Below are 27,755 nucleotides of genomic sequence, written 5' to 3' on the forward strand. Positions count from 1 at the left end.
TATATATAAAAAAATATTCAAAAGTTCCACGTATCCTTTCCCCACTTTGTGCCATGTACACGCCTAAAACACAGAGTACTATACAGAGAGCACAGATCAAGTTGGAAGACAGTTCAGTGGTCCCTGTTCTTGGGCTCAGTGACTACAGCCAAGTACTCCAGCCATTACAATGTTAAGGCCCCACAGCCTTACCTCAACTACATCCAAGTCTTCTACAGCAAGGGCAGACAGCCTGAAGCCTTCCATGTGGTCTAGGACAATTTTCATAATGCCCACCAGGAGTGGAGTATGAGGTGCCACCTTGCTCCTACCAGACAGATAAGGGGTGCCTGGGAGCAGAAGGGGGCACAGGGCAGCTGGTAGGGCAGTGGGCAGAATTGGGGGTGCCAAGGCGGATGCCACCCACTCCATGAGGGACAGGGGGGGAGGCAGCCCCACAACCAGGTCAGCTGGGAGTACCATAGCAGTAGCACAGCCTCCGCCAAGGCCACCACAGGCATCCCACGCCCCTCTCCCGGCTGGCACCCTCGCCTCCAGTGCCCAACAAAATCTCCCTTGGGGCAGCGGGTGCTCCTAGCCGGTCTGGGGCTGCCTGATGGTCCTCCTCCCTCTGCAAGTGCAACCACGAATGCGATCCCTAATGGCAGTGTGGCGGCACACACGTGCCACCATTACTAATACTATAATTATTAATAATAGGGGGCTTGCTATCCATGGATGCTCTTCACTATACACCAAAGTCATGAAGGCTGCAGCCTCAGGGCCCAGACAAAAGGTCACAATTTTACATTGCCCAGTGTACATGTTCCACAGGTAAAACTCTACTATGGCTCTCCATTCACACCCCCAGGACTCAAGGCCTTGCTTAAAAGGTCATTCTCAACTGATGGAGAGTGAAGAAGGTCAAAGACGTGTCTGCCTATGGGCTGCTGGGGCCTCTGTGGATGATGCCATCAGTCTGCATCTGGCTATGGAGCCTAGCAATATTGTTATATATTCTTCACCAGCCATGGAATGGCCAAAGGGGGTGGGGGCTATTGCAGAATATCTATGAGTCCTGGGGAGGCCTTGGTTATTGTGCAGCGTAAAAGAGAATACCAACCTCTACAGTGAGCAAAGAAAAATATATGCAGCTATAAGTGGGACCTATGTTGACGTATGTCACTAACAGAATGCTGACAAGAATCTCTAAAGTGTTGCTTGTGGCCAGATGATCACTCACCCCTTTGTTTTGGTAGCAATCCTCACATTGGTGACCTTCCATCCAACACCTATAAAAATATTGAAACATTTAAATTTAAAATGAGCTAGGTTGTTCTTGTGATTAGTTATGCAAATCTGCCTCAGCATGTCGAGATTGTTCATCCAACCACAAGGGCTTCTGCCATGTTCCTTGAGGGGAAAGGGCCCCCCCCCCCCCCCCCCCCAGCAATACTTGGCTCAATGAGTAGATCAGGCATATGAAAAGGGAGTGGGATTGTATCCACTGTGTCTGTCCTCTGCATCTTCAGCCACAGGAGAAAATGCAGTCTATTAGATACACTGGTCTGTGAATAGGGATGGAGTCCACAATGAGGAGCAGCAGCTGCTTCAGGGCTCCAGTTCACAAAACTCCCCACACATGCCCAGTTCTACACACATAGAATCTGTTAACATCAGCTGAGTGCACAGAGAGCAAAACCAAGCAGTACATTCCATCTCCCCACACTTGCTCTGCATTTAAAAACAAACTTGAAAGAAGCACTAATGCAGGGTGTAAAATCTGTAGTTCTTCAAATGTTGTTTACTGCAACTCCCATCATCCTTCACCACCAACTATGCTGGCTGGGGTTGGTGGAAGGTACAGCCTAAAAACAGGTAGAGGGCCACATGTTCTCCACCTCAGAGAATTCTCATTCTGAGAAACAGAGAAAGAAGCCTTGGCATACGTGTTATAGAGCCAAAGTGATGAAGGATTATACCTCTGAAATCCCAAAGCATTCTGGGAACCCCCCAAAGCAACTCAACATCTGATTCCTTAGAAATTCATTCATTAGCTGGTATCATTCTCTGAGGCCCTTTCCCATGTTCTTCAGAAGCCAAAGGAGTGGCTACTAAAGAGAAGGTCTTTCTGTGGGACTGCCCAAGACACAGAGCTCTCTCCCTGAACATATTCACTTTACCTCCCACAAACCCTTTATTATGTGGAGTCGAAGGCTTTCATGGCCGCCATCCATAGTTTTTTGTGGGGGGGTTTGGCTATAAACCCCACAAAAAACTATAAACCCTTTATTACTTTGTGAAGATCAGGATGGTGTTGTCCTGCTTGCCAGAGCTGCTGGCAGAATTTAAAACTGAGATACTGTGCCTGCTCTTTATCTGTACAGTACATATTTTGCCATTTCATTTACTTCTTTTTTAGGTAATATAACTGTTTTAATTGTGTTCTTCTTTGGGGCTTGTACTGAATTTCTCAGGGGGTTTTCTGTGGGAAAATGAGATGATTAATTAAGGCCTCATTCTAGCCTTAGTTCCCTTCCACTGTGGGTGAAGTATCAGAGGATAACTGGAAAAAGTAAAAGCACAGTCCCTTTTAATGCTTAAAAAAATATACCCTGACCACTGGCTTTTCTACAGAGGCCAGCAAAAGTGTAATAGGCTTGGGCATACTCCTGAACTCAGATCTGAGCCTGGATACCTAGATTTCCACAGTGGCCAGTAATGTATTTGAACAGATAAACTCGGTGCACTAGCTGTGCCTGTTCCTTGAGAAGTCAGAACTGGCTATAGTGACACATGCCTTGATTACATCCCATTTGGATTACTGCCATGTGTTCTATGTGGGGAGGCCCTTTGAAATTGTTCAGAAACTTCAGCAGCTCTAACATGCTGAAGCCAGAAAGCTAAGGCTGGTTATAGGGGGCATATAACTCCCTTATTGAAAAAGCTCCACTGACTACTGGTCTGTTTCTGGACAGAATGCAAAGTCCTATAGAGCTTGGGTCTAAACTACATAAAAGAGCATATCTTTCTATACAAGCCTGCTCAGGTTTTAAGGACTTTGTCTCAGTCCCATGACCATCATAGGTATATTCCATGTGGCAGAGAGCATTGTCAGTAGCTGCTCCCAAGTTGTGGACCTCCCTCCCAAGGAAGGCTGCTGTCTTTCTGTGATTTGATTTAGGCAGGTCTTTGGTTTTTAAATTTGTTGCAACAGATGAAGTGTTCAATGGAATGTGGTGCTTCTGAGTTTAAATCATAATAAAACACAGACACAACATATTCCATTAAAAATGTTTGTGCTTTTTAACCAGAGTTGGTGTCTAAATTTTTTTTAAACTTTTGAATTAATTTTTTTAGTTGTACTTTGTTTTAAATGCTTGTGAGAAACTTTGAACCCCATCTTGGGATAAAGACGGATCTAAATTAAACAAAGAAACAAGATCAAAGCTGGGCTACCTTGTGTGTCTCCTGAGACATAGAATTAGTCCTGCCCTCCATATCCAAGGATTTTTTAATCCATGGATTCAAGCATCCATGGCTTGAAAATACTGTAAAAATATATAAATTCCAAAAAGCAAACCTTGATTTTGCCATTTTATCTAAGGGATATTTTACTATGCCATTGTATTTAATGGGACTTGAGCATCCACGGATTTTGGTATCCACAGGTGGTCCTGGAACCAAACCCCAGAGGATACCAAGGACGCACTGTATAACTCCCATTATCCATATGCTTGTTGGAGATGGCAGGACTTGCAGCATGATATAGCAGAAGGACTTCAAATTTGGAGCAGGGGCGGACACAGGGAATACCACCACCCATCCTTGTTGCTTTTCCTGTTGCCATAATTTGGAAAAGTTACTCTTTTAGCTTACAACTTCCTGTGTTCTCAGTCATTATGGTCTGTCCTCCAAATAGGCCAATTTCCAACTTGTTGCTGTATGGCGAGTAAAGAGAGGTGATAGCTTCCTCTGGAGAATCTCACCTTCCAAGTCTGTCACCAAGATGTTGCCGTTTGTCCATTGGTAAAGCCAATGCTGGAAAGTGCAGCACTTCTGCCCAACCTCAGAGAGGTTGGCTGGGGCCACGCTGCCATCATCTGGCTCTCGTCTGCAGTAGCGCTCAAACTGGCCAGGCAGATCCTCCTCCATGGTTGCGTAAGGGATATTGTTGGCTGGGCGGTAGATCAGGTAGAGAGGGATGATTCTGTGTGCAAATGTAGATGGTAACTTCAGTGCAGGATAACTGATTGTTTGAAAAGCTGCTTCACACAGGGAACATTGTTCCAATAAAATTATGTGTCCAAGCTAGAGCTTAGAAAGGTTACTTGTTTTTTTGTTTTTTTGTTTGGCGGAAGGGTTTTTTGCTTTTTTGGACTGCTACTCCCACAGGCCTTTTTTAAAACATGAAGTGGATTGTGAACATTTCTTTTGGTTAAAAAAGGTCTCTCTTAAAGCTAAAATTACCCAGGAGGAAAAACCCTAGCTGAAGCAAAGACATAGAACTTACTCAGGCACTTGCCCAAAGTCCGGGACAGCTCGTGCTTCCGCAGCAAAGATCTTGCAGTACTCTCGACTTGAATTCTGGATCTTACACTCCTGTAGAACACACACAAAAAACCCCACAAAATCCTTCTTGACCCTTCATAGCCAAGCAGGTGGAGAGGAGGAGCACTCAAGTATGGCACCCATGCAGAATGGTGTAATGGTTACAGTATCAGATTACTGGGGAATCCTAGGTTCAAATCGTCACCTGGCCATAAAGCCCAGTGGGTGGACAGGGAGTAAGTCACTCTGACCTACTTTGTAGAAATATTGCAATTAGAAAGATGAGGAGGACCACCATGTGTTCGGTCTTGATGTTCATGAAAATAAATTTAACAGATAATCAGAGACTGGAAAAACTTTTTGGACTATAACCTCTTGGAATCCAGCTGTGGCCATGATAGCTGGGGGATTCTACAGGTCATACATCAAAAAAATTAATTCTTCCATGCTCTGCAGATAACAAGAGCACATGTTGATGCCCAGGTCCAGAGGCAAAGAGAGCCAAAGCAAAAGGCCCAGTGATAAAGCTTCTGTTCTTCAACACAGAGGCTTATGGGCCACAAATTCATAATATAATGGATCCTTTTCAAGAAAGAAATATATAAACAAACCAGAGATGCTAGGGATCAAACCTGGGATCTTTTGCTAAACATATGCTCTATGTTCCATACCACCATGTCCAACTGGGCACAGGCAGGGTGCCAAGTCTCCTTTGACCCACCTGGATGGTGATGTCATAGTTCCTCTCCATCACCGTGCTCTCGCTGCGTCCGCCAAAAGCGATGAGGTTGCGGACTTTGATGATGCCTGTGTGACCTGACTCAAAGACTGGCTCAAGGCCATAAATGGCCCGGGCACGGCATGCCTTGCGTAGGAAACTTTGGCCTGCATCCAGATCCTCCACCATGATCCGGCCAAAGAGCTTATCACCCCAAAAACCAGAATCAGCCAGGCCTTTGGCAAACACCATGGGAGTCATTTCAATCTCTTCACCGGCTGTAAGAGAGAACAAACAAACAAACAAAAAATATATGGAGACAAGGCCAAGCAAGAAATGGGGGTCATACTGGGAAGAAAGATGTGCAATGCAGGAAACTCTGTGAGACAGGAACCCTCTTCCAAGTGTTTCTCAGCTCTAGCTCATCAGATATTTTAACTTACAAGTCCCAGAATCCATGACCTTTGGCCATGCTGGTTGGTGTGCCTAGAAGCTGAAGTCTAAAACATCTGAAGGCCAAACAATAATCTAGTGGGCATGAATTTTGCTGAAACAACAAATGAGAGAGTCATATTTCCTTGTACATCGGCTCTGGATGGAAATAAGTGTGGGCATGGTCTTATTATCCTGAGGACTCAGTGTTTTTTATTTGTGTTAGCTTAACATAAAACAACAGAATATAGCAATAGCAAGTACATTTCTATTCCGCTTATCACTGCACTTAAGCACTCCCTAGGCGATTTACAACTGTAAGATAATTGCCCCCAACAATCTGGGTACTCATTTTAGCGACCTCGGAAGGATGCAAGCCTGAGTTGAACTTGAGCCCTTTTGCTGGTATTGAACTCACAACATTATGGTTTGTGAGTGAGTGGCTGCAGTATAGGCATTTAACCACTGCGCCACCAAAGATTCAGATCAATTACATTTCAGTTGAATTCTGTTTTAATGTGTGTTCTATATATACCAAAGCTGGGAAAGGTCACCTTTTATGCTACAGCTTCCAGAATCCCCCTGATACTATGGTCACTGATAACTTTTCCAAGCTCTGGAAAAAATGTATAGTAGTTTGTATTTGTATACATATTTCAGGCAATTCTAACAACAGTAACTAGGGATTAATAGATTGACTGATTTCAGCTTCTGGCCACTTCAGCTTCTGGTTACGTTGGCTGCAGAATTCTTGCGAGTTAAGTTCTGTTCATAAAGGTAACTTCACCATGTTCTGGTGTATATTCAGCAAGCATTTAAAGTCTACAGAAGAATGCCTGCTCAGATTTTCTTGTTATAAGTTTGCTCTTTTTGCCTCTTGGGCTGAATACTGAATAATAGTTGCAAAATGTTACAGTGGAACAGAATGTGTTTGGTTACATTTCTAAATTGGTGATCAGTCTGCTTTGATAAAGTACAGGCAAGTAAATTGTTTCATGGCAAAGAGAGCTGGGTGCATCATCTATCAGCGTCCTGATCTCAATCATCACAGAACTCCTTTGGTTGATTCAGCTGCCTAGCTTTAAAGTGGGTTTCAGGTGTATTTGCAGTCATTACAATGGTGCCAAGATCATAAATGTAAACAGCAAAATTTACAAGGTCATAAGTCTAATTTATTACTTCATAAATACCAAAAAGGATGCCAGCCACGTGTTTATATATCATATTCACTGTGGGTCTGAAGTGGGAGAGGACTCTTCCTTCTTGCTGATTAGCAGGTAGGAAAACAGGTGGCCCTCTGAGGCTGGACTGTAGCTCCCATTAGTTATAGCCAGCACTGCTAATGGGATCTAATCTAATCATCTAATAATCATGAGCTACAGTCCAGAACTATTTGGGAGGACCACACTTTCCTCACCCATGATCCTGAATTAGAAGTCCATCCCTAATACCACCATCACACTGCATGATACGTAGTTGGAGAGTCTGAGGAAGAGAGGACTGAGGACAGGAGGAGACAAAGGAAAACCAGGGAAAGAAGAGACAACTAGTGATACTGTCCAGGATGTTCAAGTGATCCAATTGCCAACCGGACAAGATGTACTGCATCAAGACCCGGAGAGAATAGAGTGAGGAAGAGAGAGATCCCAGCAAGGACCATATACCTGGAATAGTTATAAGGATTTTGGAAAAGGGCCATCTTCAGAAGATGAAGGAAGATCACTAACCTGGTAGATGAAAGATGGTCAGTCAGAGAGACTGCAAGGATGACAGAGAAGGTCTGCCCAAAACAGAAATAAGCAAAGCATACTATTTGTCTCCCAGGCCTGAAAGAGAAGCCTGTCTTGCACATCTCTCCCACCTTCTTCCTGACAAGTGTTGCATCAGACATCAACTGCACTGGAGGAGCATGTGGGGCTCAGGTGTGGGATGGGACTGTGTTACCTGGGGGGCACAGGCTCACCATATCATCTCCTAGGCACACTTTACCTTCTACTTCTTCTTTAAAGATAAATCCCGACAGAACTAAAAAAAGAAACACACACATTATCAGTTATGGACTTCCACTTACTCGGCCCAAACAGCCATTCCATGCTTCATGACAAGCAGACAGGGTTGGAAAAGTGTTGGGCATGAACTGATGAAATCAGCACGGAAATCTGCTTGGGTCCTCAAGGGGTCTGAATTGTGCTTATATCATTATGCATCCAGCTAAGGGGACATGGCCAGATGCTTCTCTGATCCTGCCTGATTGCCACGAAGTACGGAATAGCTGTGCGAGGCAACTTTGGAGGTTTACAGTAAGTTGGGGAGGGTATATGTAGTATATAGGTTTACATTCAGATATTTACACTATGCTGAGGGGATGGATGTTGGACTGTAGGGGCATTGCTCTGCTGCACAGAAATCACTGGATGAGAGTATCTCCGAGGAGAACCTGAGCCTCACCTTCAGCACTCAGCAGGAAGTCAGTGGAGTCCGTACCATATTCATTCTGGATGGTACACTGGTAGACGCCACAGTCCTTCTGGGAGACCTGCACAATGGCCAAGACTGCCTGTCCTTCATCCCCTGAACTGGAAGAGAGTCACATGAATTTAAGACAAGACCCACCAGATAAGACCAAAGGCTTTTCTCATCCTCCATTCTTTTCACACAGTGGCCAGCTTCAATGTGAAGTTCATAAGCAGGACCTGAGTGTAACAGCAATATGGGCCCACAGCCATTGATTTCTGTTCACTTTCATAACTTGGAAAAGTTGCTTCTTGAGCTACCACTCTTAAAATCCCCAAGCCAACAAGACCAATACCCATGCTGGCTGGTAGATTCTGGAAGTTGTAGTTCAAGAAAGTCACAGCTCAGGTCCAAGTTATTTGATGGATCACATACTTTCAAACAAATGTGCCCAAACAAACAAACAGCTTCATTTATATCCCACTTCATACTAAACTAACAGTGTCTAAGTGGTTTACAACTATAAGCTAATTGTCCCCAACAATCTGGGTACTCATTTTAGAGGGATGCAAGCTTGAGTCAAGCTTGAGCCCTTTTACTAGTATTGAACTCGCAACCTTATGGTTTTGAGTGAGTGGCTCCAGTACAGGCATTTAACCACTGTGCCACTGATGTTCTGGGGAGGCTCTGCTCTATCCTTCCACCTTGACTGGTGCACATGGTGGGAACACAGGAGACGACCTTCTCAGTGGCAACTCCGAGGAAATTTACACTGGCATCCTCCTTACTATCTTTCCACCAGCAGGTGACAATCTTTTTATTCTAGCAGGCCTTTGAGAATTGAATTTTAGGGGAAACAGGCTTGTATAATATGCTGGAATTTTACTTGTTATTGTTTCTAATTGTTTATATTTTAACTGGGTTTTTTAAAAAGTTTAATTGCTTTTTAACTTTGCCTGATGCAAATTTTTAACTATGTTTGTTTGCTGTAAGAAGATGATGATGATTGTTGTTGTTGTTGTTGTTCCAGAATCACTAGTCCCGAGAGGAGGGAAAAACACTTTACTATGGAAGATTCCACCTGTCTTACTTGGAACAGGGAAAGATTATGTGAAGGAAGATTCTCAAAAAATAAATCTGTCAGCTGTCTTGTCTGGCCCTCAAGAAGTTTTCCTCCAGTCTATTATGTCTTCTCTGAACATTAAATACATTTATATGGATAACTGAGCAGCCAGTGGCGCAATCACTTGCTTAAGGCTTTATGTTAATAACCCAGTTATGTTCCATTTCCTAGTTCTTACATGAAAACAGCTAACAGCCAATTCTCTCAATTTCACACATTCTGTTGGTCCTCCTGACAAAACAGCACTTTGATGCAGTTTCTATGTTTCTGTTTTTCTTGACAGATCAAGATACAGTAAGTTGTTTCAGACTGGAGCTTTTCTTTTGCTAACAGCTTGGGTCTGTGTGCTTGTGCTGTGACAAGCTTCTTCCATCGCTGGGAATAATTCACAAGCAGGGCCTCCAAGAGAAATTTTGCACTGGAAGGGGAGGGGCTGCTCTCAGAAGAGCTGAAGAACTTGAAGAAAACACCTAAGGAGCTACATGTTTGCTAACTTTTGCAAAGTAATGCAAAGGAAGGGGGCTGTGAGGTTGGGAGTTTTTAAAGGAGGGGACTGTCAGAAATTCATGGGCCCTTCTTTGGCTCTCTGGGCCCCAGACCAATATACCAGTTGAATCCTGCTCTTATAGCCCTGTTCACAAGGCCAGGCTGGCTGGGGTATTCTGGGAGTTGACATCTAAAACAGTGGCTTTTCCATGCTCATGATTCCCAGAAACTGAAATAGAGAGGCATAATGTCCCTGCTACTGGAGGGTGTGTATATCTGTGGGTGTGTCTCCATCCATCATGACTAGCCTCATGCTCCTAGTCCACTAAGAGAACAGAACGGAATGAATGTGCCCTCACATCAAACCAAGCTGAGACAGGAGAGAGGGAGTAGGGTCTGCTCCAGATCTTGGGGGCTCTTGATAAGAGAGGGATTGGATAGGGCATGCCACACTACGATGCTGTCACCCACCATGGCCATTCTTCCTCCCAACTTCTTTTGGGGCTTTACCAGACTTCTCCTTTATACCACATTAAGCCTCTCGAGCCATTTGCAGTAGATATGCTGAATTCTGAATCCGTTCACTTTGCTCACTATTCCAAACAGTCTCAGATGATACCTTTATCTTTCAGTCACCTCAGATTAATCTTTTTAATAACTCAGATTTCTTCTATGGCTTCCTGCCACAGAGAGGAGAAGGAGAGCAGTTTCTGGGCAGCCATTTTGAGTGGCTGAGTGTTTGATTTTTTTAAAAAAAAGCTCTTGGGAGAGTGTGTCTGTTGCTGAGGGGGTGAACCTTCTGTGAGTCACATCTGTGAGTCACATCTGTGAGTCACATCTGTGAGTCACATCTGTGAGTCACTAGGGGGTGGAGCTAGGAGTCTAGCTCTATATAACTCCTCCCAGAGCCTGTCCAGTTTAGTTCCTGCCAGAAAGAGGAGAAGGAGAGAAGTTTCTGGGCAGAGGAAAGGTGTCTATAAATCAGAAGTAGGTAAGTTGTTGGTTGTGGCAGATTGTGACCTATGTGCAACACTTTTGTGGTCCCTGAATCTCCTCACCAGTCCCCCAAAGCCACCAACCCCCCCCCCCCCCATTGTTCAACTGCAAATAGATTTTCAATTAATCCAAATAATCTTGACAGGGATTTACATGAGGAAAAAGAAAATTGGGTACATGATAGTTAAGAACAAGATGGCATGGTAAGAGACCCTTTATTTGCTCACCAGAAACCCCACCGTGCCTAGTCAGAAGAATGGTTTGTACATGACTAACCTCCTTTTGACTTCTGCCATAGGGACCTCATCCTTGTACCATGTCAGCTTTGAGTCACTCAAAATATTGAAGAATTGGCACCAAAGTTTCAGGTTTCCAGAGGCATCTGAGAACTGCTCAGCTCGGATCTTTCGGATCACCTGTGGAGCTACAGAAAAAATGAGTGTCAATGGAGAAGCGGGGATCAATTATACATCATGTAAACTGTCTATGTTTCTTCAGCGTCCCTGTCAAAATGGTGAGTAGAAGTGACATCACATCACTTCCAATCATCATTTTGAGACAGACTCCAATGTAAATAAAGATATTTGAGGGTGGTGGGAGGTTCTCTTAAGAGATTAGTGGTCGGTGGGCTTTTTGTAAGACTGAGGCTCTTTCGGTGCAGTTTTCATGAATGGATGTGGTCCATGGGCCACATTTTCTCCATCCCGACTTAACAGTCCCCAACTCCTGCTCCATCTTCTAGTTTGGCAAAATGGAAGAGAGGATGTTTCGGTGAGGACAGCCCCTCACCTGAGGTGAGGAAAGAGATCTGGACTCCTCAAGACGCTCTGCTTTTCTTACTAATCCCTGGTGGTGCTCTTAGCCCCCTAACATCCCTGAGGGCCATCTCCCAAAACGTGGAGGTTCTTCTTCCAACACCTACCCCACCTCTGGCTAAATCTGGTAACACTATAGGAGAGGAAAAGGATGAGGTTTCTGATACTATTAAAGAAAAGATAGAGAACTTACCAGCCTCCAGATGTCTGTGGATTGCAACTCTCATCATCCCTAGTCACCAATTATGGAAGATTAGGGGAACTTAAGTCCATGAACAACGACTAGGGACCCTTATGTTTCCCATCTCTGTGCTAATGATCCGTCCGTCTCACTAGGAGGCCATTGAGAGGTCAGTTAAGACGGATCTTTTCCAGCAAGCTTACCCACCTGATCTCTTATAAGACATATTCTTCTACCTCTTTGACCTAGATTGAAACATCTCTCTCCTCTTTCGCTTTGATAGTATCGTTTTTAATTGTTATCTATTTTTATATTCTGTTATACTATATTGCTGTTTTTATTGTTGTGATTTGTATTTGTATATTGTATATTGGATTGGATTGCAATCCTGCCTCGATCCACCTGGGGGAGGCAGGAAAATACAAATAAAGATATTATTATTATTATTATTATTATTATTATTATTATTATTATTATTGGAAGGCTCATGTCCCATACTGAAAACTAGGAGCCCAAAGAAACACTGCCAGTTGCTGAAGAACAGATCTGCCTCCCCCATTCCACCAGATTTGGTACATTTCCTCAACTCCAAAGAGCATAAGGTGGAAGCTGAGGAGCTCATGGTATCCAGATGCCCATGAAGACCTCCTCTGTGGTCTCAGAGACCATTCTGCTTTTTAAAAAAACAGGCAAGCAAGACATGGAGAATCACTGATTTCTATTTAAGCTTGGGTGGGGAAAGTGCAGCCTTATGGCCACTTGCAAACCCTGGATATTACTTCTGTTGCCTATGAAACACCCCACACCATTTTTTTTAAAAAAGGCACTATTTTAAGACAATTTTTACCTGAAAACTGCACAGAAAAGCTCCCCAAATATATGTGTGAACAAAATGCCTACATTTTACTCTCAAAATGGGTACAGTAAGTGATATGATGGCATTTCTGCTCCCCATTTTGAGAAGGTCTGCAGACAAAATGAGGTATTTGGGCTTGCTGTAGGGAGGATGCAGCCTACAGAGCAATCCAAGGAAGGAATTGGCCGCTGGCTCCCCACCTGTTGCCCTCTCTTCATTTAAATGCTACACCAGCCCCCACCCCATCCCCACTTTTATCTTTTAAAGGTCCAAAACAGCATTTTTAGAAAAATCCAGTCAAATCTTGTTTTGAAAAAGATGAAGAGTTGTTGCTTTTAAAAGGAGCAGGAGTGGAGTGGGGAATGGTATGGGGAAAGGCAGCTGTTGGCTTCCACATCATGGGATGCAGAATCCCACTTTGAGTCCAAACTTTAAAGGAACTATCCAAAGTGCTACACCTAGCTTGGAGGTACTGTTCAGTACCTTAGACAGATCCTTCAAAGTTTTGAGTAGAAGTAAAATTTATCATTACCTAGAAAAATTTAATCATGACTTAATATGTCTTCAAGAGACAAAAATAAAAAAGAAGAAAGAATATTCAAAAATACAAAATTGGGGAAATAATTTGTGTCGGTCTCACAAAAAAGTAGAACTAAGAATGGATCTGCTGCCTCACCAATATGGAAGCCACCAAATGTTACAAAGGGGTAGGAGTGGACCCTCCAACGCTGCTCATTCCTCCTTGAGAGGAAAGTCATCCTTTGATCTTTAAAAATTTTTAACCACTTTTAGGAAGAGGGATTCTTTCTCACCTTTAAATGGATCATTAACTTTCCTGGATTCTCCTACTTGCATTTCCATTATGTTCTCTTGAAGACTTTCCAGGGGTGTTAAGCAGCTGTCTGACACACTCTTCGTTTCTTCTGCAGGTTCCTCATATATTTTGGGCACCTCTAATGTTGCCATCTTCCTGGAAAGGGTTGGCGAGCGCCTCTCCCCAGGAGGGGAAGCCGGGGTCAGAGTTTGCAGGAGAGTGGTGCTTCTGCGACTTTGTTGTGGAGACACAGTAGGGCTGTCCCTTTTGCCCCGGGGCATTTGGCTCTCTGGGGCCAATCCTTCCATCTCATCAGCCTGTTTGGTTTTGGGCAGGAATATTTTACGACGTGCCCCAGATGCCAACTCCTGTGGGGTAGCACTAGGCAAAGCTACAGGTGCTTCACTGGAAACCTCGGGAGACAGATCTGAGGGACCCTCTGGTTCACTGGGAGCACTCCCCACAATAATAGATGGCACACAGGGCAAAGGGACTACCTCTGGTTCATCCATGAGGGTCTCTTTGCAAGCAAGCAGCTCTTGGTTGATCATTCCTGTAAGCCTTCTAGAAGTCTTGGGTGTCAGCTGCAAGCTCTCTGCACTTTGGAAAAGCTGATTGTTCTCAACCCGCTCAAAAATCTTCCTTGATGTCCTGGGAGTTAGCCCAGCAACACCCACATCTGCCACATGCTTTGGGATTAGGCTAGGTGGGCTCTTCTGCTCCACCATCTTAGTTTCTTGCTTCATCTTGCTTTTGCTTTTATCCTTCTCTGTGGTCATCTTCAAGAGGAGAAGTAAATAATTTTTCAAGGAAGACACAAGGTTTTTGTGCTGTGACTTTTCCACTGCTTCATCCTCCTCCATTGCAGTCTCTGGTTGCTGCAAATCCTGGATTACATTGTCCTCTGAGGTGGTCTCCCTTTCTCCAGCTTGAACCTCAAGTTTCTTGCTAAGAGGGTAAGCCTTTTGCTCAGTCTCTACAACCTCTGGAGGCGTTGAGAATTCTTCTTCATCTTGGATCTCCTCTGCAGCAGTGCTGTGGACTTGTTGCTCTGTGGCTTGTGGCCAGGTTTCTATTTCTCTCTTAACATCCCTCAGCAAATGGGTCACAGATTGGTTTCTTTCAATGGGACTGGCTGGAGAAAGCAGAGCTGGCTCTTGGGGTTCACAGGGCACTGGGGACATCACCACTACTGGAACTTGCTGAGGTTTCTCTGGAACATTTTGGTGAAGAGTTGGGGCTTTTAGGGCAACCTCTGAGACAAGTAATGGTCTGGTTGTTACTTTTAGCAGTCTCTCATCCTCAAGCCTCGAATCCATTTGTGGGCTAGGCCTATTGTCCCCCAGTGACTCAAATGTTTTTGCTGCTTCGGTCTGAGGGACAACTTGACCCAACTGGTCTGTAGGTCTTGCTTCAAACCTAGTATTCTGGGTTGGTGATCTGGAACCAGCCAGTGCCTCGTTCCCATGACTTGGAGCTTGTCTGTGCTGAATTTCCTGCCTCCTCAAACCTTCTTCCACAAGCAGATGCTTCTTCTCAGTTGGCTGTGTGATATCAAAGGAAACTGATGGATGATTCTGGGAAGTCTCTGAGAGATACTGGTTGACTTCCTGGCTTGGCACTACCACGTTTGGCCCTTGCGGCTGTGTATTGGGGAGAGCTTCCTTCTTAGACTGCTGGATCGCTATTTCTCTAGGGACACTTTTTCTTATTGCAAAGTACGTAGAATCCTGATTTCTTTCTGTTCTAATGTCTGAATCTGGAGTTTGCAGATTGGAGGCAGTGGATGAGACTGGCATTACATCTTCAGCAGCCTAGGAGCAAACAGTATTGTTGGAGGTGTATTAGTAGCTAAAACAGTTGTAGGCAAAGTATGGTTCCATGGGCCTGCATGCAGCCTCTAAGGCTGTTTGTGCTTCCTTCAGATTCTTCAAACCACACTCTTTCTTGCCAAAAATAAGATGAAGAACTGCCTCTCCTGGAAGCCTCCTGGAGTAGCATCTATTTATTCATTCATTTAATATCCTACCTTTGTCCAATGGAATTCAATACAGCTTACAACCATTACAAAACTAAACTAAAAATATCTATTAATACAAAACGTAAAATACAAATAAAACAATTCTGTTTTAAAAACACAAGTTAATAACACTTTTAAAGCATATTTAAAAAGGTAAAGGGCTCCCCTTTGACGTGATTGTCTAGTCGTGTTCGACTGTAAGGTGCGGCGCTCATCTCCATTATTTAGCCTTGGGAGCCAGTGTTGACGGAGACAACTCCGTGATCATGTGGCCAGCATGACTACACAGAGCGCTGTTACTTTGCCACCAAAGTGGTACCTATTTATCTACTTGCATTTTAATTGCTTTCAAACTGCTAGGTTGGCAGAAGCTGGAACTAGTGATGGGAGATCACTCCATCATGTGGCGATGGCCAGATGACGATTTGGCTATTTTAATGACTGTGCCTGTATCTTTGTGTGCTTTTATTGATATTTTGTCATTGTATTGTTTGATTTTTATCTGTTGTAATCCCGCCCCAATACACAGGGAGAGGCGGGAAATATAAATAAATTTTATTATTTATTATTATTAACCTCCATTAAAAATAATTCTGGCCCAGATCTCTGAATCATGCTAGTTATGGCTGATTCGAGGAGCAGTCTAACACACTAGGAAGGTGTAGTGGTTAGAGGAAGGGTATTTATAGTCAAAGCTCAATTCCTGACCCATATTTTCTCAGTCCCCTTAACTGGTGAGAATCATGTGAGCCTTTTGATGTTGTTGGATTGTAATTCCCATCAGTCACCAACAGTGGCTATACTAGCTAGGGCTGCTGGGACTTGTATACTCGAATAATAGAATCATAGAGTTGGAAGAGACCACAAGGGCCATCTGCCATGTAGGAACTCACTCAACAGATAGCCATCCAGCCTCTGTTCAAAGAAGGAGACTCCTCCACTCTCTGAGGCAGCGTATTTCCTTGTCGAACAGCTCTTATTCTCAGGAAATTCTTCCTAATGTTGAGCTGGAATCACTTTTTCTTCTAGTTTTGAATCCATTACTCCTGGTCCTATTCTCTGGAGCAGCAGAAAACAAGCTTGCTCCCTCCTCAATATGACACTCCTTTGAATATTTAAACAAGGCTATGGTTTCACCTCTTAACAGTCTCTTCTCCAGGCTAAACATCCCCAGCTCCCTAAAGCATTCCTCATAGGGCATGGTTTTCAGACCCTTCTCCATTTTGGTTGCCCTCCTTTGGACACACTTCAGTTTGTCAACATCCTTTTTGAATTGTGGTGCCCAAAACTGGACACAGTATTCCAGGTGAGGCCTGACCAAAGCAGAATAGAGTGGCACCATTACTTCCCTTGATCTAGACACTATACTTCTATTAATGTAGCCTAAAATTGCATTGGCCTTTTTGGTGGCTGTATCTCACTGTTGACTCATGTTCAACTTGTGGTCTACTTGGACTCCTAGATCCCTTTCACATGTCATCCTAATATATAAGAATATAACCAACTTTTCATATATGGTTGCCATTCAGACTCAGAAGTCCATGACTACTGTGAGGCCCAGAAATAACAGTTGGAGCAGGAATAGCAGCCTTGAACATAGGCAACAGCTTCCAAAACAACACCAACAGGCTGAAAGGAGCATCAAGATCAGGTGGCTGGAAGAACTGACGTCTGGAGAAGATTAAAAGAGCTATATCTGTCCAGCTTGGCTAAGCAAGGACTGGAGGAGAGGGAGGGCAGAGAGGGGTCTGAACATGTGGGGAGTGAGAGCGAGACAGGGGAGTGAAAATAGAGACAATCTGTACAGAGAAAGCAACTGAAAGGAGGATAATGCAAAGAAGGAGGTGGTAGCTGAGGTAGTTTTGTATATTTGAAATCAGTTTCTGCAAGGTCATTTTGATAAATGGGCAGAGAAAAGAGCTCTGCAAAGTTTTTTAGATAACAACCCAGAAGCCCCCAGCTAGCATGGTCATGGTAAAAAGTAACTTTTACAGTCTGCTGGGGAAAAGCGAAAAAGTCGATCTCCATAGGCAGCCAACTAATACCAAAATGATACCTTTGTCTGTAGTATCATCCTGTCTGGCTTTGCACATCTTGCTACACTTCTAATGTGTTGGGTTACAACTCCCACACAGTATACTCATGGTAGCTGAGGATGATAGTAACTGTGGTCCAACCAATACTGAAGTGGAGCCAGAGATCACAGAAAGGGATGGGATTTTGTGATTACTATAGACAAAGACTATGTGTGTAGTTAACCCTATAGAATCATAGAATCATACAGTTGGAAGAGACCACAAGGGCCATCCAGTCCAACCCCTTGCCATGCAGGAACTCTCAAACAAAGCATCCCTGATAGATGGCCATCCAGCCTCTGTTTAAAGACCTCCAAGGAGGGAGACTCCACCACTCTCCAAAGGAGTTGTTCTACTGTCAAACAGTCCTTACTGTCAGGAAGTTCCTCCAAATGTTGAGGTGGAATCTCTTTCCTGGAGTTTGCATCCATTGTTCTGGGTCCTCTTCTCTGGAGCAGCAGAAAACAAGCTTGCTCCCTCCTCAATATGACATCCCTTCAAATATTTAAACAGGGCTATCATATCACCTCTTAACCTTCTCCCTTTCACATGTAGTCTCGTTCAGCCAGGTGTCGGCCATCCTATATCTGTGCATTTCATTTTTCCGTCCTAAGTGCAGTACCTTACATTTCTTTGTGTTGAAATTCATTTTGCTAGCTTTGGCCCAGCTTTCTAATCTATTAAGGTCATTTTGAATTTTGACGCTTTCCTCTGGGGAATTAGCTACTCCTCCTAGTTTGGTGTCATATTTGATAAGTATGCCCCCAATTCTGTCATCCAAGTCATTGATAAAGATGTTGAATGGCACTCGACCCAGGACAGACCCCTAGGATGCCACTAGTCACTTCTCTCCAGGATAAAAAGGAGCCATTATTGAGCACCCTTTGGGTTCGGCCAGTCAACCAATTACAAATCCATGCAACAGTTACTTTGTCAAGCCCACATTTCACTAACTTGTTTGCAAGAATGTCATGGGGAACCCTGTCTGCATATCCTTACTTTTAGTTGCTATGGATGTTAATATTCCCTTCCTCCATAGCCACTCCACACCAACCTACCACAGAATCACTGATACTCCCCCCATCCATGGCCATTCATGCCTAGAAGAGAATGGGGGAGATAACAGAAGTGTCTGGCTATGTCCTTGTAGCCAGGCATAAAGTGATTTTACATCAGATGTTGAAATCTCATAGATCTGGGGATGTTAAATGGCTCAGTGTAGTCTAGTTCCTCATGCAGAATTATTGCTCTATATTGAGTCATGCAGGATTGCATCCCAAATGATTTAGACTACAACCTACTTCCAATACGATGATGATGGGAGCTGTGGCCCCACCAATATTGTAGCAGAGCCAGATCTCACAGGGTCAAAAGGGTGGCATTTGGTGATTAGGAGAGATAAAGACATTGTCTGCTACTCCACTCAGTCTTCAGACTTCTCCACTCTCTCCAAGCTTAACTGCAGCCTTTGCAGTAGCTGGGAACAGACTTTCCCAAACTCTCCCCCCACTGTTGTCAGTTATTACTGTTGTAATCCTGTGTGTGTGCACGCGCGTGCACAAAATATACACACATATAGAGATGGATCAGTCCATCCGTCTGCATGTTTATCTAGTTTTTCAGAGTGCACCTATTTTACAGGTGACAGATTCCAAGGTGAAAGAAGGTGCATCTACTTCTATGGCTTGACTTCATTCTTCCCTCTCATTGATTCCATAATTCTACAAATGCTTTGGGGGACATTTCCACCTGCTCTGTTGTTTTTTCTCCCAACAGGGATTCACACTGGAAATAGATATCTGGGGAAAGGATAGCAATCATGCAGCTTTGTGCGAACAGCTGCTCCTGCATTTTGTGGGTCAGGTTGCAATACACACAGCTTGGACTGTTCCATGGCGCTGCAGTCGGAAGTGTAAAGCACCCAGATCAAATGCAGCTTCAGAGGAAAAGCTCACAACTTTGATCAGGTATAGCTATTTGGCAATTGCTATCAACTCCATGCATGGCACAATGATACAATGTCCACAATTGAGTCTTCCTGCAACCTAAACAAGATCAGGGTCAAAGAGTTTGGCAGACAGATAAACGCATCCAAGGGATTTTCCTGATCAAAGAGCAGGAAAATGCGGAAACCTGCCTTATTCTTGTTTGTCATGGATCATAGGTCTCCCACATCACAACTGTTTTGATCCTTGGAGATAGGTTGCAAACTAGTAGAAGGGAGCAAACACTCAAGTGTTTGCTTGGGTTAGCTGCCTTAAATTCCATTTTACGAGAAAGGCAGGATATAAATCCAATAAATAAATAAATAAGAGATAAATAAGTAGTCATCATCAGGTGTGAGATCCGCAACCACACCAGGACATCAGCAGCCATTCTTGTTCCCATTATTAGCTCAGAGAGTATCTTCCTTGCCGACGGCCAAGACTCTTTTGCATCTCCTAAAATGGTGACACACACAGCAAATTCCAACAAGATTGCAACGTCATCACCAACACAGCCTCAAGTGCTGAAAGCCACTTTGAGAGACTGATAAGGACCTTCAAAGAGAAGGAAGTCAATTGGCATGTCCCTCAGCGGCAACAGAGGCTCCCTCCTTAATGAAGAACTTGGAAAGTTACTTTTAAGAGTACAATGGCATGCTGAAATCATACATAACTGAGCAGTGACAGAGTATGGAGGAGCAGTTCTCTCTAGGTGAAGTGCACTGGGTCCATGGCTTCACCCTGCTACTCCTCAGTGATGCACAGTTTCAGAACATCATTGCATTCTTGAAAGTAACTTTCCCAGCATCAGTCCTAACAAACCTGCATATCACTGTATCATTATATTCAGTCTTCATGACATGGAGGACTGAGGTGACATGGATCAAGCAGGCTGGAAGGGACGGCAGTTATTCTAGCATATCTAGAGGCACCAGGTTGGGGACCAACCACGTTAGAGTAACTATACTATGGAACAAAACAGATATCGGACCTTGTTTTTCATTAAAGCGTTGGAGCCTTGAATACATCTGCTTCCCCACAAGGGACCTTCAGCATTGTTGGGGTATTTCTTTACTGCAAGTAACTGGGGGAGAAAATAGACTGTGGCTTTGATCACCAGGAGTTGTTCTCTGGTCAAACATCTAATAGAGCTAAAGTCCCTTACAACTTTAAATGGAAGTTTCTTTTTTTGCAGCTTCTGCTTCCTTAATTGTTCAGCAAATACATAGTATTAATTAATTTCTCTTTATGATCATTATTCTGAGGGGAGGAATTTTAATTATTCCTTTCCTCTCACTGTTTTTTTCATTTTAACAATGCTGTTCCACAATTTTAAAAGAAAAAGAGAGGGGAAAATTAATGAGAGAAAGCCAGTAATCATTCCCCCTCCCCTCGTTTCTAGTAATATTACATCCTTACTGAAAGGAAACAAATATAAGGAGTTTATCACACATGGGAAAAATTGGGAGTTTAAACGGCCACTATCCAGTGATATTCCCACGATCGCGGTGAACATTGTCAGACGCATTGCGATTAAAGATGACTTATCCTGGGAATAACCAGCAACAAATCATTCATGGAGAAATCCCATGAATGATTTGCTGCTGGTTATTCCTTGGTTATTCCCAGGTTAAGTCATCTTTAATCGCAATCATGTGTTACCGCAATCGCACAAATATCACTGGATAATGCCTGTTTAAACCCTCCTGGAAAAGTCTCAATAGCTCTTTCCCTGTCCATATTAGATGAATTTGCACTACAATTATATTTTAAATGGTGATGGAAAAAGGTAAAGAAATTCCCTGTTGACAAGATTCCTCCCAACATAGTGGATTTTTAACAGTTCTACACATTTTCCCATTTATATATTAATTTTGCATTTCTGAAATTTTTCTAGTGAAAATTTGATGCAAAAAACTAACAACATTGGCTTTTGTGTAAAAACATGGTGTTTTGTTTAGAAAACAAAAGGTTGTTTTTGTGTGTGTGCATAAAATACAATCTTAATTGGGGGAAGCTTTTAAAGCAAAAATGTTTCTGTGAAAAAAACTCAGCAAAAGATAATTTGTGTCTATATACTCTACATCCTTCATGTACAGTAGATACCAGCTGAATTAAAGATGACAATTCCCAATGAAGAGACAGTTCAATAAAACCATTTCAGATATAATTATTTCAAATGTTTTTTACAGTACGATCCATTAAAGGTTTTTGTAAAAAAAAATAAATCTTTGCACACTAGAGGCTAGTTTCAAATTAAGGGGACTCTATGAATGAGAGACTTACAAGGCACCTTGTTATTAACAGCACTGCTAAGATCTGGCAAACCCATGGCCATGGCTTCTGGGATTAAACCTATTCACTTGTAATGCAGTCTTCCTCTTTTCCTACTGCCTTCCGCTTTGCCGAGCATTATTGTCTTTTCTAATTAATCATGTCATTTAATGATATGCCCAATGTACAATAGTTTCAGTTTAATTATTTTGGCTTCTAGGGAAAGAACAGGCTTGATTTGTCCTCACACCCATTTATCTTTTTGGCAGTCTATGATATCCACAGAACTCTCCTCTAGCACCACCTTTCAGAGTGGAGTTGATTTAATTCTTGCATAATGTGAGAGCTGCTTTCATCCACATGCTGGTCATCCTACCCTATTTTATTAAAGGAGTTAAAGGGAGATCTCAGAGAGGAATCTCTTTCATACCTGTGTACAGTATGTTTCTTTTTGTGTGTATCCAGGCATAAAAAGTTATTTAAAATGGAATGCAGTGGGTTGGAACAGCTTGACAATGTTACTTTTAGACGACAACTCCCACAATCCCCAGTGGTAATGAAAGGCTATTTTTGAAGAACAAAGACAAAGAGTGCCTGCAGCCTGTCCTACCTCACAGGATTGGAAGCATAGACAACCTGGTGGTGTGTCATAAGCTTGTCAATCTCTGGAGAACATGATAGCAGGGAGAAGATGATACCTAGATGGGCCAATGATCTGACTCAGTACAAGTCAGCTTCCTAAATTCGCATTCCCAAAGTCTGCCTCAGTGTCACCCCCACCCATCCACCCCACCGCAAGCTAAGCCCTGGAGTTCCCAGGCAGGGCAAGCCTGCATCCTCTGGAAACCTGAGCCAGAAGGCCTTCACAGCTGCTCAGGCTGGGAAGCTGCTTGAGCTCTTCAGTCCAGTCAAGTCTTATGCTGAAAGACCCACCTACGCAATTCTCACAAGTCCCACCTACTCCCCACTCCTACGCAGAGATTGTTTGGATGCCAATCAAGTGAGGAACACAAATTTCCAATCATGGGGTCCTGGATGAGGAAATCCTGTTAAAAGCAGAAACACACACAGAGTCTCTTTTCCTACTGCAGAATTATATGGAAAACACTGCAGAACAAATGACAGAAATAGACACCTTCCCAAACCCGGAGAATGAGTGTCAGGGACAGCTGCAGCCAGGCAACACAATGACACCTCTTGGTGGTAGGAGAACAGCTAACCTAGGAGTCCAGGTGCTCTGCATCACCCTGTAAGCAAACTCAAAGTTTTGCCTGGATCTCCCACTGCATTTGACACCTTCGTTAAGATCTGCAAAGAAGGAGGGGTGCAAATGGGGAAATGGGTGCCTGGTTCATACAATGTTAAGCCAGAGGTCACTGTTAGCCTTATAAGTGGCCATCCAGTTTCTTGCTGGTGGTGCACATCCCTGCAGATCGCAGCTATAAATAGCCAACACAGCTTTGGCAGTTGCTGCTAAACTGATTTGGAAATGTTTTGTATGAGGTCAGCCTCAGCAAAAAAATAAAAAATAAAATAGAACCTTACAGTACCTTGCAAAGCCCTCGGGTGTGCAGCTGCTCTTCCAAGATGGCCTTCTGCAAGTTTTGCCTGGCCTCCTGCAAGGATGAGGATGTGTCCGTATCCCCTGGCTCCCTGGACTGACTCTGGGGTTGTGGGGCTGGTTCGACTTCAATGGGGAGGGAGTCCAGCAAGTCCGTTTCACGGATATGTCCATCAAGGATCCTTGTTTCAGTCTCCTTTGAAAAGGAAGGCTGTACACTAAAGCCAGTCTCTGAGGCTTGACTTGGATGCTGAAGATCCCTTTCAAAAGCATTCTTATTGGACATCTCTGACACAGTTCCTATTTTCAGGGAAGGCTGCACCTCTGTCTTGGGCTCCATTGGCCAGATGGGATGCTGGAATAATGTTGTATTGAGATCTCTGACCATTTCAGTGACTGCCATTTTGGCATTCTCTGTCTTTATGGCCTCATTTTCCTCCATTTTCTGCTCTGCATATGCCCTGGTTATGGGAAGGGACTCTTCCAAAATGGAAGCATCCCCAGCTGGTTGGCCTACACCAGTTCTACCTGCCTTTGGTTCTGGTGTCTGCTGTTCAGCTTCAGCTTTTGCTCCAATATCCAAATACATGTCCTTGAGAGAAAAGTATACATCTGATTTTGAAGGCATAGAGGATGGCAGGGATGTGGTCTTTTCTGTACTGTGGCTTGGGAAGTCTTTGGGCTCTGCTTCTGTTAGGCCTCTGTTTGCTAGTGATGATACACTTTTGGACAAGGAACTGCTGGGCCTTGTATCTTTCTGTGCCAAGGCATTTATCCTTGACTGTGTTCTCTCCTCTTGCTGGGAAATGTCCTGATTTGCACTGGGCAGAGTGTTTGTGTTCTCCTCTTTCTTCTTCTTCTTAGCAGCAAAGTCTTTGGTTGCTGGTTTGGCTTTCATAATCTCCACCGTCTCATAGATATACGTGAGAAATCCATTAGTGTTTTCTTCCCCATTTTCCTCTCCACTCTCAAGAGAAGAGTCCCCATTGGTCTTCACATCTCCTTCTAGCTGTCCTGTTATGAAATTATTTGAGAACAGGGAGGTAGTGTTTAAAGGAGACTCTTTGTTCTTGGCTTTATCTGCCTCACCAAATCGTGGTTTCCCATCAGGAATGCGCACCTTTGCTTTCTCCTCTTTATCCCACAGGGAGGTGCCTGAGTGCATCCCAATCTCCCCTGTCAGGCGGCGTTTCCGCTGGAATCTGTCTGGGCTCACTCTCCTCAGCTGGTCTATTTCCACATTCTCCTTCCCTCGCTTCCTGCTCTGCTCAATCTCACGCAGCTTGGCTTCAGCATTCCGCTTAAGCTTGGCAAACCACCGCTGGTGAATTTTATACTCCGTCATTTTCCCAACCTCCAGGACACCAGAACAGGACACAATGCCCTTGCTGTTCCTTGCTGAGGCCTGATAAATGGCTGCATCTTCTTCTGTGCACCTGCCAGTAAAGGGAGACATCCATATGAACAACCATGGAGAAAGAAAATCATCCCTTACAACCTTTCCTGACCCACCACTCTGCCACTATGTTGGACTACACAGTAGCAACTAAGCATGACAAGCTGTAGTCCATCATATCTGGTGAGTGGCAGGTTGGGGAATGCAGCACACCACATCTTGCAGGAGGTGCAGGAATACATATCCATCTTTCTCTCAAACACCGTTATTCATCAGTCAGGTTAGGTCAGAACAAACATCATGATACCATTGCTATTTGTATATGATAAGGATGATCAGAATGCAGTAAAATTAAAAATGGTATACAGGAGAGGGAATAAACAGGACACATTTTAACAACAAAAACAAAAAAAAACCTGCTTTTTTTATTTCTGTATGTGGACCTTTGACCATTTTTAAGGGGGGGGGGGGAGTGGAGGGAGGCACTGGTGTTTCACAAAACTACAAATCCCAGGATTCTGTAGAATGGAGCCATGGTAGTTAAAGTGGTTGCTTTATTTCTGCAGTGCAGATGCACCCCCAGTGAGCATAACTGGTTATAATGTTGCTGTCTATATATATAGAAAAGAAATTTGGCAAAGTAATTTTCTATATGGTGAAAAAATGGAAAAGTAAAGACACTCCAACGTTAAATGAATGGATTAGTAAATTATATAACATGATAACTTCTGATAAATTAACATATATGTTAAGAGATGGAATGGAAAATAAATGTGAAAAAGAATGGGCACCAGTTATGGCATCTCTTGATAAGAGGAAGGAGAATAAAAAGGAATTTTAAATATGTAAACATTATTAACGTAACGGACTTAAAGCGAAAATAAAAAGGTATGATGGGTTTAGAGCAAAGAATATATATATATATATATATATATATATATATGATAGTGTTGAAAAAATACAGTGTGAATTGATAAAAAGGACTATTAGTAGAAAGGAAAATGTGAATAAAAATATAGTAAGTAATAATAAATTGTAAGATAAGATAAGAAAGAATTTAAGATGTATATAATTATGGATATAAAAGGATATATATAGAAAGTGTAAAAAAACCCACAAATATTCAGTTTAAAGGATGGGAAGTTTTTATTTTTGTAAAGTGATGTCAGTGTAGGTTGTAAATGTAAATGTATTGTCTGTCTTGTTTGACTGTCTGTTTTTAATCAATAAAGTTTTGTTTTTTTAAAAAAACCATTTAATCAATAAATCACATGATTTTCACACACACACACCCAAAAAATGAAATGACACCCTTCACTGCCTGGCTGCGGGAGATTCCTAGATATCAGCACTCTCTACTGCTGGAATAGGCAGAGGATAGATCTGAATCTACTGATAACATTTGCAAAGTTTTCAGTAATTTCTGACTCTCAGTAGTTTTAACAACAGCAGCAACAAAATGATTCTACTTTAAGAGCCATTGTTTCCTCCTTTGGGATCCAGGGTTTTGTACTTTAGGCAGAGGTATGTAGCATTCTTAGCCAGAGACCTGTAGTGCTTTCCCAAATATTAACACCAGGTTTCCATAGATCTACATAGTCATAACAATTAAAGTGAAACCACAACATTTTAATTATACAGCATGGAAAGGCATGAAGACAGCTAAACACAGAACTCAGAAACTCACTTTTTTATTACTGTGACTTCCGGTGTCCCCAGGGCAGTAAGGACACTGCCTATACTGGCTAGGGAATTATATATGAAACTGTAGAGTCCCAGAATCCGGGTAGCATATTTCAAGAAGCTGTATTTTTATTTTTATTTTGGTCCGGCTGAAAAATATCTTGTCTGTGCATACATCCTCATTCAAACCAATAACAGTTAGTAAACCAATATCTCCAGGACACAGATACACTTCCATTTCCTTACCTGTACAACTGTAGTGTGTGTCGGTTCCCATGACGGAAGATCTCGTATTTGGGCAAGCCACAGTATCTGTCCATCTCTTCATCATCTTTGTACCAGGTCACTTCTGGCTGTGGGTATCCTGATTAGGACATGACACATTAGCTGCCATTGGTGGTATAAATCCCATCAGCATCCCAGCCAGTCCCACACATCTAGAGGGCATCATGTTGGAAAAGACAGCCTTAGAACCATAAAGTAAACTCCTGCATGTGTCAAACATCTGAAGATTCCAAGTGTGGGATGAAACAGCCGCAACAACAAAAATGTCTTACTGGAATGGCTGGAATTTATCTCTCTCTTTCCTGACAACTTTAAATCAGAAAGAACTACTTTTTTTGGTACTGCTGTAAAACCGGTAGTAACTCAAAACCTGGGGGCGAGGGGGGGATTGGAGCACTTCAGTGATGCCTAATATAAAAGAATCTAAGGGGTCATCTACACCAGCCAGAATACTCCAACTGTCCCCAGATATCTCCACACTCCATAGTTGACACCAGACAGCTGTCTACACTCACATCCCACTGTGCTACTTGGTGCCACTGCAAAGTTTTTAAAAGTCCTTTTAAGGGAGTGAACAGGCGGAGTTGGTGAGGGAAGTTACATCATGAAGACAGTTCACACTCAAACTGGGGATTTAAGCCTATGTCATTAAAATTGAGGACAGAGGGGAGGATTCATTTAATTGGCCTGTGTAGACATGTCCTAGGAAACAGCTTATGGAAAAACTAACAGCTACTATACGAGGTTTTTTGTGGGTTTTTCAGGCTATGTGGCCATGTTCTAGAAGATTTTCTTCCTGACGTTTCACCAGCATCTGTGGCTGGCATCTTCAGAGAATGCTTGCCTGGAAAAATTGGGTCTATATATACTGTGTGAGCCTGGGAATGCAGGAGTGATTTGCATGTGTATTGTTCTGTGCTGATGGCAGGCCTCAGGCTGGGAGGGTAATGCAAACGAGGATTAATGTCTGCTAATTGGTGATCATTGTCTGCTGGGAAAGCCCCTGACTCAGAATGGTTTCCCATTTGCATTTGCTGAGTCCTTATTTTGCTATTCCTCAGGACTGGTAGC

At 43.2% G+C, this 27,755-nt stretch overlaps 2 protein-coding genes across 7 annotated transcripts in view; one reads left to right on the plus strand and one right to left on the minus strand.

The window, feature by feature from the left end:
- PATL2 (PAT1 homolog 2) overlaps nt 1–27,755 on the plus strand; it is a 741,315-nt gene that overhangs the window by 409,479 nt on the left and 304,081 nt on the right. The window lies entirely within an intron of this gene.
- ALPK3 (alpha kinase 3) overlaps nt 1–27,755 on the minus strand; it is a 59,986-nt gene that overhangs the window by 10,194 nt on the left and 22,037 nt on the right. For both annotated transcript variants that reach the window (XM_042475633.1, XM_042475632.1), the window contains 10 exons: nt 26,646–26,763; nt 23,310–24,756; nt 13,404–15,219; nt 11,016–11,163; nt 8,129–8,256; nt 7,670–7,705; nt 5,252–5,526; nt 4,493–4,581; nt 3,969–4,189; nt 1,223–1,271 (listed from right to left, as the gene is read on the minus strand). In XM_042475633.1, coding sequence (XP_042331567.1) covers nt 1,223–1,271; nt 3,969–4,189; nt 4,493–4,581; nt 5,252–5,526; nt 7,670–7,705; nt 8,129–8,256; nt 11,016–11,163; nt 13,404–15,219; nt 23,310–24,756; nt 26,646–26,763 — 4,327 coding nt within the window. The remainder of the gene's footprint in view (nt 1–1,222; nt 1,272–3,968; nt 4,190–4,492; nt 4,582–5,251; nt 5,527–7,669; nt 7,706–8,128; nt 8,257–11,015; nt 11,164–13,403; nt 15,220–23,309; nt 24,757–26,645; nt 26,764–27,755) is intronic.

The sequence above is a fragment of the Sceloporus undulatus genome, chromosome 6 (assembly GCF_019175285.1).
Source record: "Sceloporus undulatus isolate JIND9_A2432 ecotype Alabama chromosome 6, SceUnd_v1.1, whole genome shotgun sequence".
Classification (NCBI taxonomy): Eukaryota; Metazoa; Chordata; class Lepidosauria; order Squamata; family Phrynosomatidae; genus Sceloporus; species Sceloporus undulatus.